General features: G+C 37.3%; 3 protein-coding genes across 3 annotated transcripts; 2 read left to right on the forward strand and 1 right to left on the reverse strand.

Annotated features, from left to right (window-relative positions):
- Window positions 1-244: 244 nt before the first annotated feature.
- Window positions 245-695, forward strand: LOC110926247 (ethylene-responsive transcription factor ERF021). The gene has a single exon (XM_022170001.2). It carries the CDS (start codon window positions 292-294, stop codon window positions 679-681), a length of 390 nt encoding a protein of 129 aa, XP_022025693.1. The 5' UTR covers window positions 245-291; the 3' UTR covers window positions 682-695.
- A 3,450-nt stretch (window positions 696-4,145) lies between these two features.
- On the forward strand, window positions 4,146-6,248 carry LOC110922745. Its single transcript, XM_022166958.2, has 4 exons — window positions 4,146-4,364; window positions 5,576-5,730; window positions 5,856-5,914; window positions 5,997-6,248. Exons 1-4 carry the CDS (start codon window positions 4,267-4,269, stop codon window positions 6,093-6,095), a joined length of 411 nt encoding a protein of 136 aa, XP_022022650.1. The 5' UTR covers window positions 4,146-4,266; the 3' UTR covers window positions 6,096-6,248.
- Window positions 6,249-8,280: 2,032 nt separating this feature from the next.
- On the reverse strand, window positions 8,281-11,118 carry LOC110922300 (zinc finger CCCH domain-containing protein 34). Its single transcript, XM_022166619.2, has 7 exons — window positions 10,719-11,118; window positions 10,469-10,617; window positions 10,223-10,288; window positions 9,995-10,117; window positions 9,424-9,723; window positions 9,057-9,341; window positions 8,281-8,988 (listed from the first exon to the last, which is right to left on the reverse strand). The coding sequence occupies exons 1-7, from the start codon at window positions 10,741-10,743 to the stop codon at window positions 8,686-8,688; spliced, it is 1,251 nt and encodes a 416-aa protein (XP_022022311.1). The 5' UTR covers window positions 10,744-11,118; the 3' UTR covers window positions 8,281-8,685.
- Between the last annotated feature and the right edge of the window lie 257 nt (window positions 11,119-11,375).

Here is an 11,375-nt window from a genome sequence, read left to right on the forward strand (position 1 = left end):
ATTATTTTAAAGTTAGATATTTATATCAAATAGTATGTTAAGCAAAGTCAAACAGTTTAATATTTGGAAGTGTGACTGTTGGATCAACATGTATAAATAGAGAGTTGGATTGCACATCTTCTCTAAGCATTTGCTTTCTTAAACATGAGCAACCCTCATCATTCGACTCGCGGCGGAACTTCTTCGGTTTACCGCGGTGTCCGCAAGCGAAAATGGGGTAAATGGGTGTCAGAAATACGCGAACCCCTAAACCAAACCCGCATTTGGCTTGGGAGTTTTGACACACCCGAAATGGCGGCGGTTGCGTATGACGCTGCGTCATTTTATTGTCGAGGAGACGTTTCGCGCCTTAACTTTCCACAAATGGCGACTGCCCTCCCCCGCCCCGCTAGCTCTAGTGCTGAAGACATACGCCTGGCGGCCCACCAAGCGGCATTACTCCTTACACCCTCCACACCTGATACCAACATTAACACAGGCTCGAGCTCGGCTCATTACGTCCCCACTAATATCGAGCTTTCGGCTAGCCAAATCCAAGCCATCAATGACTCGCCGCTTGATCTCCAAGAAACATGGATGGAGTTTAACAACGACCCGAGAATGATCATTCCGGACGATACCAACTTCGATAACACTAATGAATGGGATGAGGTGCCTGACGTTTCCCTATGGGATCCGTAGGTAACTAACACTATCAACTCGGTAACAAAAATAAATAAAGTTTTACGTGTTTCATGCATGCATTACATCTATGATCAATGCATGCTTATTACACACATATATAAAGATTGTTATGTAATAAATTCATGCACGTCGGAGATGTTTTGGAACTTATTACGACCATATTACAAGAGCTGGTTTTATAAAGGCTTTTTGAAGATACTAGCAACAATGGTCAAGTGCTAACGTCGACGTTTTACGTTTGCTTTTGTGTGTTTTAATTCTTTCTAGTGTTTTTGTTCCTTACTATTGTGTCTCTGTGTGTGTGAGTGAATTGTGTTATGTATGATCTGCATTACAATTAAGATGTATGTTGGTTGCTTCTTATCATCTTAATTAATAATGCGATCAAGGGGTTGTTTGTTTAGCTCTTAGTGGTTCAAACATTTAGGTGTTCAGTACTTAATGGGTCAGACTGTTTGTTTCGCGAGCAGATGTCTGAATGGTTCAGACATTTGTCTTTGAATGGTTAAACATTATATTGAGTCTAAATGGTTAAGACTTCTAATCTGAATTGGTCAGACATTTGTCTCAGAACGGTTAAGGATTATACTGACTTTTAATGGTTCAGACATCTTACTGGTTAATCACTTAACCTTTAGAAATTGCCAAACAACGCCTAAATGAATCAAACCAAGATTGTTATTTTTAAAGAAGACTTGTTTAACAATTCTTGATTGATGAAATGTGTTTTGTTTTAGTCCATTGAAGCACTCCGTGTGCGTGCCACATACTCATCTTTAGAAGTGTATAAATAATGATTATCCTTAATAGTTGAATCTCACTACAAAATTATTTGTCCTGTAAGCATTTGACCCCGTGTGAAGACTTCAACGACATAATTAAGTGATAAGTATTTCTGTCTGTATGATGTGGCGTGTTTACATCTTTCATGTTCGGATTATATCGGTCTGAGGCATGTTGTTCGGGTAATATTGGTCTGGTTTGATATAGTATAAAAAGTCAAATATATTTGACATGTTTAATTTGAACAATTTTTTATTGAAACATAAATAAGAATAAACACGCCGTAACAATATATTTAGAACTTTGTAAATCATTATATGATATTATTAGAACGGCTAAAAGGGTAAACGGTGTGACTTGAAAAAAACAGTAAATCAAAAAATTACTATAAAAAATAAATTCATAAATTTATGAATTTTTTAACAAAAATTTAAACCTATAGACATTTTCAACATATACAAAGTAGATGGGAGGTAATAGTGCTGGCCAATTATTGGCTGAAATGTACGGCGAAGGTAATAGTGTCAGGCAGTTCTCTGACACTCCCCTATTGGCCCAATAAATTTACACTTTTATCCCGCTTTAAAATTACGATTTTGCCATCACTTTTAAAATATGTTTTTACTCCCACATAAAATAAATTTTCCTTTTTGTCCCAGCTAAATATTTAAATTTCCCCCTCGGTTCAAAATTACGATTTTGCCCTGTTTAAATTTACACTGTTGCAATTACTTTTTTCCCTTAAAATAATGATTTTGTCATCAATTCAAAGTTATGTTTTTACCCCCACTTAAAAATAAATTAACGCTTTTGCTCACAACTAAAAGTTTCAATTTTGCCATCCGATCAAAATTACGATTTTGCCCCATTTAAATTTACAGACTTGCCATTAGGTTTTTTTCTCACAGCTACGTTACGATTTTGCCCTCAACTTAAATTTATAATTTCTCCATCGTTTTTGTTTGTTTTCCTGGTTAAATTACAATTTTGCTCCCAGTGTAAAATTACAGTCATGCCGTCAGCTGCCTGGCACTCCCCCATTGGTCCATTTAATTTATGATTTTATCTCTGAAATAAAATTATGATTTCGCCCTCAGTTAAAAATTACGTTTTTCCCATCGTTTTAGTTTTTTTTTTTTTTTTTTTTGCAAAACTATAAAAGTTTTTTGTTTTCATTGGTTAACTCCATTTAATTTTTTTCCCGTGTCACTCAAGGAGCTGCCTAACACTCGCTCAATAGTCCTGAAAAATTACAGTTTTGCCCTGAGCTGAAAATTATGGTCTTATCATCGTTTTAGTTTTTTTCCTAGCAAAATTATTGTAGTGTTTTTTAATTGATTGAGAATTATTCGGTCATCGCCCCGCAACGCGGGCGGGGCAACTAATAGTTCACAAAAAAGTTCACAAGCACCCCATTTTTTTGATAAATCGTACTGCACGGCAAAAGTTTAAAAAGCGTGGTTACGTAGAGGTCCAGAACCCCTCCAATTATGCAATTCCCTCATAAAACTATAGAAGTTAATGATTTTATATTTTAACGGGTTATTGGATTTTAATAATCTAATTTTCATCCATTGGCTGACATTAATTCTAAATTCAAAAATTTCGTCTAACAATCTCAAGTTGTAAGAATTTGGCTCACATCGATTCTTTTTCTAACCGGGTTAGTTTTTTTGCTAACGTGGCAGTTTACGTGGCACAAACCTAGTGATTCGCTGATATGGTTACTCTTTGATAACTTGTGTTCGTTACTCTTTGTAAAAATCAGAATACACAACTGTCTTTGATTTTTTTCCTCGACATTCTTACATAAATTTTGTTGAAAATAGAGATTTCTTCGAAATAAAATATTTGTTTTGGTATCACACTCATAGTCTATACCAAATTTTGGTACCGTGACGAACAAAACTGATAATGACCGAATAATATCAGTCCCTACGTCGATATTATGAGAATTCATTTTTATAACTTTCAATTAATGTAAAAACTTTATATTTCAGTTTAAACAACTTTATTTTGTAGATTACATTAAACAACTTTTTTATTCTCAAACTGTCGTAAATATAATTTTTTTTACCATAAACTATGCTATACAATTACATGTGTCGTAGCGAAACGAGTAACAAAACGAACCGATACCAACAACAACGGGTATGTTTGGCAAAAGTAGCTGGTGGCTGGTAGCTGGAAGCTGGTGGCTGGTGGCTGGTGGCTGGTGGCTGGAAGCTGGTAGCTGTAGCTTTTTAGATATATTTGGTGTTTGGTAGAGTAGCTGGAGCTTTTAATAAAATGTATAAAAGACCAAAATGGACATAACTAAAAATTTAGAAAGTTTGTGCATTAAAAAGTTCCTTATTTTTAGAGGTTAAAATAGTCATTTTTTCCCTAAAAGCTTGTAGCTCCTTCTAAACGCTACTAGTAGTAGCGTTCAACCAAAAACTTCAAGCTCCTAACCTAAAAGCTTAAAGCTCTTTCAACCAAATAAGACTTTTTATTGAGTAGGAGCTTTTTCTTAAAAGCTTAAAGCTAGAAACTTCTAAAAGCTCCTAAAAGCTCCTAAAAGCTCCATGCCAAACATACCCAACAACCGTCTGCCTACCGCACGTCTAAAGCGTGGTAGATGCATAGGGGCAAAATCGTCATTACAAAAAAAGCATGAGCCGCAAGTACCAAAACAAACTCTTCAAATTTCAAAATCCCCAAAAATTGCAGAAACAATGACACCGAAAACCTTCATCTTCCATCGCTCAAAAATCACAGATTTACGACACTTTTAGGCCAAAATCAAAGCTTCTAACAATGGATTCACTTACAGAAGATGAACGAAAGGCTCTTCGTGGAAGCAAATTCGCACCTCTTCCGTCAACCGCCCCCACCGCCTCCCGATCTCAACCTAGGTCAACTTTATTTTGCCCTAATTTGCAAGCACAGTTCGAAATTGATTTGAATAAGTTTAAAATTTAAGAGATCTGCTAATCTATCGTACTTTGTTTACCTCAAATTGACTGTTTGTTGAATAGTTGATAAGCAATTAAGCATTAATCGTAGGGATGAGATCGGTACCGATACGGAAGTTTAGCTAAATTTAAAACTGAATGCCTTACTGAATATGTTCGGTCGATACCTGTAAATTTAGTACTAGTATATTTAGCTAAATTCAAAACTATATGTTCGGTTCCTACCAGTAAATTTAGTTAAATTCAAAACTGAATACCGTTTAGTATACATTCGGTTGATACCTGTAAATTTAGTACAAGTAAATTTAGCTAAATTCAAAACCGAATACCGTATAGTATATGTTCGGTTGGAACAGTAAATTTAGCTAAATTCAAAACCGAATAGTGTATAGTATATGTTCAGTCGGTACTAGTAAATTTAGCTAAATCAAAACTGAATGCCGTATAGTATATGTTCGGTCGATACCTGTAAATTTAGTACTAGTAAATTTAGCTAAATTTAAAACCATTGTTTTCGAAGGTGCAAGTCGCACTTAAGGCGCAAAGGGTGAGCCTGGGGCTTTTTTGCAAGGCGCTAAAAAAGTGAGGGCTTTTTTGAGCTTGGCACGGAGTGTATAAAGACAATTTTAAGGGGATTTAGACATGTTTAGTGCTAAATTAGGTAGTTTTAGGTTAAATCCAGTATTGTTCAAGAGTTTTAGACAACTTTTGGCCGGAAATTAGCACCCAAGTGTTTGAATAACTACATAACCTGGCCGGAATTTACAGGGTTTGGCCGGAATATGACCGGATTGCGGCTGGACTGTCTCAAGGCGCTTTTCTTGCGCCTGGTTACGCCCGAGCGCCTAGACGCGCGCCTGGTGCGCCTTTGACAACACTGTTTAAAACTGAATACTATATGATCGGTTCCTACCAGTAAAATTAGCTAAATTCAAAACTGGATACCGTCAGTGATCCAAATTTGCCGTTCAAAAAAAAAACTGGATGCCGTATAGTATATGTTCGGTTGGTACTAGTAAATTTAGATAAATTCAAAACCGAATACTGTATAGTATATGTTCGGTCGGTACTGTCAAAAGTCTCAACGAGTAAATTACTTGATGTACAAATGTTGTGATAAAGGAAGTTTCGGGAAAACTGTGTGATTGCAGATTGGCGCATCCTGGAGGACCGATGAAGACGAATAAAGCTGCTGCTTTAGCGAAGTTTCTAGAACGGAAGTTACAGGAGCCTAGTGGATTATCTTCTATAAATCCGAAGCTTGTTGAATTGGCTGTGAAAAATGCTAAAGAGACTGTTAGAGCAAGTAATTATCTTCATCCTGTTTTTTTTTTTTTTTTTTTTTTTTTTTTTGAGTTTTGAAGTTGAGTGTTTTTGAAGATGGTTGGGATAAAGTGTTTTTGTGGTTTATTTATGTTAAACTGGTTACAGGTAATGCTTCAAATTCCGAAAGGAAAATTCTGCATGTAAACTCGTTTAACGACTCTGAGGTGCTTTGATTATTAACTCTATTAATACACTTTTTATCGTCATTTGTCAATATCCATCTCTGATTGAGTTGACATGTTGCAGGATATGATTGATGACGAGGAAGAAACGAAAGCGAAGCCGACCAAGAAGAAGAAAAAGAACAAAAAGAGTAAGAAAAATAAAAAACAGAAGCTGAACTAAATTTCTTGATGTTCTACAATCTAGACAGGTTTTCGGTACCCAAATATTTGATACTTAATTACAGATATTTACAGTCTACACTGTTACATTCTTTAGTGATGTGAGTTATCATGTTAGTTGTGTTTCTTTGAAAAGAAAGACATTTTAAACGTTTTCGCGGTTGTTTTCGTTCGCGACATAAATTGAAGGTTGTTACCTTTAATTATGCCAACATAGTTGCGATTGCGAACTCATATATATATATATATATATATAGGACAAAGATCCGTTAGGAACCACCCTTTATTGCGAGAACCGCGAGAACCAGTGTGAACACAAACAGTAATAGCTAAAAAAATCTAAAAAACACCCAAAAAATTTTTTTTTTATTTTTTTACTATTTTTTATATAAAAATCGCTACTTTTAGTATCCAAAAAAAAAAAAAATTTTTTTTTTAAAAAAAATTTTTTTTTTTAAAAAAAAAAAAAATTTTTTTTTTTTTTGGCTACAAAAGTAGCGATTTGAACATAAAAAATAGTAAAAAAATAAAAAAAAATTTTTAGATTTTTTTTTGATTTTTTTAGATTTTTTAGGTTTTTTGGGGGTTTAGTTTTTAGCATTTTAGCTTGGGGGGGGGGGGGGTGGGGGGTTAGGTTTTTTTTAGGTTTTTTGAGGGTTTTAGTTTTTAGCATTTAGCTTGGGGGGGGGGGGGTTAGGTTTTTGGGGGGGGGGGGGGGGTTAGGTTTTTTTTGGGGGGGGGGGGTGGGGGGTTTAGGTTTTTGGGGGTGGGGGGGTGGGGGTTAGGTTTTTTTTTAGGTTTTTTGAGGGTTTTAGTTTTTAGCATTTAGCTTGGGGGGGGGGGGGGTTAGGTTTTTGGGGGGGGGGGGGGGTTAGGTCTTTTTTTTGGGGGGGGGGGGGGTGGGGGGTTTAGGTTTTTGGGGGGTGGGGGGGTGGGGGTTAGGTTTTTTTTAGGGTTTTTTTAGGTTTTTTTAGCTATTTTAGCTTGTGTTCACATTGGTTCTCGCGGTTCTCGCAATAAAGGTGGTTCTCGCATGAACCTTACCCTATATATATATATATATATATATATATATATATATATATATATATATATATATATATAAAGCAAAATCATGAAAATAGTCAATCTGACTTTACAAAATACAAAAACGGCCATTTGACTGTGTTTTATGGTTGATTTTCTTTTTCATTTTTTGGAAAAGAAAAACAATGGACGTCGGTCAACATGCCTTATGGAAGCGCCATAATGCATGTACTACTGTCTCTTTTAAGTATCACGGGTCAACCACTGAACCCATTGTGCACATAAGGACCGTACGACATCCCATTTGTCACTCTTGAGCCAAAATGATGGGTTGGACCTGTAAGTGACCCCCACCTCATGTTAGGGGTGTTCATTGGTCATGGACAGTATGGACCAGCCTGAAGAGGACCAAAAATGATAAAGAGAGGCAGAAAATGGAACACGAAGACCGACCCATAAGAGATTAAGAGGATATATCGGTTCTGGGTTTGACATGTTTTATCGTGTCGGGCTGTATATCAGGTCTGGTACGACCGATCATAACATATGCTTGATTTGGGCTTGAAAACCAAAACCTCACATTGGTCTTTGGTTGTTTGCCATGGATAATCCACATCCCAACAACCTAGACCTGTTAATGAACTGAATTTAAACCATGATCTGTTAAGGTACAACTTAACAGTTTGTATTTGGATCAAATCCTTAAGGGGCTGTTTGGCAACATCTGAATGGTTAAGTGCTGAACCAGTAAGAGGTCTGAACCATTAAGTGCTGAACCAGTAAGAGGTCTAAATCATTAAGAGCATGTATAATGCTTAATCGTTCAGAGGCAAATGTCTGACAAATTCAGATTAGAGGTCTTAACCATTCAGACTCTGTATAAATATTAACCATTCAGAGGCAAATGTCTGAACCATTCAGACATCTACTCGTGAAACAAACAGTCTAAACCATCAAGTGCTGAACCAGTAAGAGGTCTGAACCATTAAGAGCCTCGTTAAGAGGTAAACAGCCCCTAAATGTGTTACAATGTGTTCTATGATCATATATGATATTCGAGTAGAAAACGGCTATAACACCATAAACACTTTTTAATGATATCATTTGTCACACAAGAGAAGTAATAGAAACAAAAGGTAATAAATAATAATGGACAAAGGAGAGAAAATCCAATGTGTAGTATTCATTGTTTTGTTGTAATGTATGTGTAATGTATATGGTAGACAAAATTATTCAAATAATCCTTACAAATCATATCATATCTACCACTTTTTGATTGTAAGACAAAATTATTCAAATTCCATTCCATTCCTTTCAGTTTCTCCACTTGACACACCCCCATATAAAAAACAGGGATGAGAATATGGGATCAACACTTTCACTTTGTACTAGGAACCACAACATAAACAAAAACAAAAGAGGCAACGCGACAAACACGTGGCGGTTTCCCATTTGTCTTTTTTTTTTCCTTCAAAGCTAACGCGAGTAAAAATAATGGATGCCGTGTAAAAAAGATTGCTTGTTAGGTTTCATAAAATGTGACGTTTGAGAATCGGTAGCACTCGCTATGTGGAGTGACCACGTGTGGTGCTAGTGCCGCCAGTCGAGTCAGAAACCGGCATGTTTTTGGACGAACTTGAACCATCTTTGTTGGCTGTAGAAATAAGGTCGGGCCTTAAGTTGGACGAAGAAGATGACGGTGCTAGGGTGGCGATAGATAAGCCAACCGGATACGGTGCAACTGGCATTTCAGCTAGTGAAGATGCAGATGAACTGTAGCTTAACATGCCCATTGGGTGATCGAATTTGCATGATGGCCCGAACCTACACGCCCCTTTTTGACTATAATGTGTACAAACAGGTGCACCCTGAAATGTAGAAACAAATGGTAAACTTAAACGAGAACAATAAAAAAGCGATGTGTAAAGATGCTTACGGGGCGGAGGGGAAGGCCCATTGGGCTTAGTACAAAGTTCGGACTCGGTGCAGTCCACTCTGGCGGATGATGGTATCTACACGAAGAACCAAATTTACAATCCCCTGTTTTCAAGTAATATTGGCATTCGGGTTCACCGGGTCTTTGAGGAAGCGAATGTTCATTTTTACTAGAAGAAGACGGCACAGAGAGGTACGATCCAGTGTAGGAAGGAACAGGGGGAGACAAGTGAGGAGCTATCGCGTAAAACGGGCCCGCTCCAATGGTATTAGGAGAGGCTGGTGCCTGAATCAAAACTATTTAGCAATTTCATAAAAATACAACTTTAAATTCATTAAAAAAAAAAAATAAAGAAGAATTGTTTTACCTGATAAGGATTCCAATTTGGAAATGGGACCATTGCTGGTGGTGGAAGTAGCAACGGACCGTAAGGCCCGGGAAAATACGGGCCGGGAGGAAGAGACGGTCTTGCAAATACTCCATATGGTTGGGAAGAGGCAACTGGAGATGGGTATAGAGCGGAAGGCAAAGATTCGGGTGGCAGTCGTGGTGCCTGTTGTGGTGGCGGCGGCGGCATTATGATCGTAGGCCGGGGATGATGATATTTACAGGTGGGCCCGAACTTACACTGCCCGGTTTTGACGTAGTATGAACACTCCTTTTCCCCCTGTGAGGAAGGATTTTACATTATGTGACAATGTGCCAAAACTTACAATATGAAGTATGTGGCAATTTCAGCTCATGTCGATTTGGGTTACATTATATCGCTAATCTTTATCAAAGAAAAGTGCGTTATTTTTCGATAACATAATCTAATCATATTTAGCACACCCCATTAAATAATTTTCGATAAAAAGTGTTTCTTGGTCTCACCAACCCGTTTTGACCTGTTACCCAACCGACCAATGTTGCCACCTCTAGAAAGAACAAGAACTCACAGGACGGAGAGGGTATCCCGATACATTCAGTGGCACCGTGCTCGACGATCCAACAACACCATGTCTCGGATGATGATACTTGCAAGAAGCACCAAATTTACACATCCCGGTTCGCATATAATACTACCAACAAAAAAAGATACACATAAATTAACACAAGATACATTAAAAACAGAATCACTGAACAGACACAATCTATAACCAAAATCCCCAAATTAAAACAAGTACCTGACACACGGGTTCGCCGATACGTTCCGGGTACTCCCCTCCACCAGACCTCACACCTCCAAAAACCTGGGAAAACTCATCAAAGGTTCAAAACTACCTTAATCTAACTCAATGCATGTCGTTTCAACAAATCATACAAACCCAAACCCAAACCCAAACCCAAACCCGGATCCAATTATTCATCAAATAATAACCAAACCAATTATTGATCAACAAACATAATGTAAAATCTGGAAAAATATTTACCGAACCACCACGATCAACCGGATGGTTAAACCGACAGCGAGAACCGTACCCACAAAACCCGGTTCGAAGATAATAAATACAGTCAGCTTCATCTGGCCGTTGAGGTAATGAATCCGAACCACCTCCCAACCCTAACTGCCACGTAGGCTCTGCATTAACAAAACCATTAACAACAATCAATAAACAGAAACCCCAATTTACATATGAATCGGAATCGAAATGTGTTTAAGGTAAAGTGTAAATTACAAACCTGTTTGGTCACCTGGTGACGACATCTTAATTATTATAAGATTATATGTATGAATGATGTTTAATAACTATACACACTATATACTGAAACCCTCAAAAAGATTGTGTGATGTTTGAAAAACAGAACAAATGTTGATGATCAAGAAGAGGTTTTTTGAGGGTTTCTCCTCCTCCTCACTCACACTCACACACACACAAGGTGTGTTTCTCTCTCTACATATATATGTGTATGTATGTATCTTTCTTGAAAAAAACACCCTCAGTGTGTGTGTGTGTGTTTCTGGGATAATTTTTTTTTTCTCTCTCTTGTTGGCTTGGCTTTTTGTTGATGGGTTCGTAATCTGTGCTTAATGTATGTTAGTTTACCAACGCGCAATACATAGTTTCTCTCTCTTGAGTGTTGTACAAGAGAGTTGTTGTTACGTTTCTCTCTCTCTATAAACTAGGGTGATAGTGTTCGGGTTTGAGACGGGTTTTGGTAATTATAGGTTCTTGATTATGATCTTAGGACAAATCTGTTTTTAGGGTGTGAGGTGAGGGGCGGTCCACTTGAGGGCGAGTAGTCCCCTTATCACCCCAACCAATTATTATACGTGTCTCTGTTAACTCCTCTCTTAACTTCTTATTTTACACTCAAATATAAGGGTTGTTTCACGCA

This window comes from Helianthus annuus, chromosome 17, assembly GCF_002127325.2.
Source record: "Helianthus annuus cultivar XRQ/B chromosome 17, HanXRQr2.0-SUNRISE, whole genome shotgun sequence".
In the NCBI taxonomy this organism is placed as follows: Eukaryota; Viridiplantae; Streptophyta; class Magnoliopsida; order Asterales; family Asteraceae; genus Helianthus; species Helianthus annuus.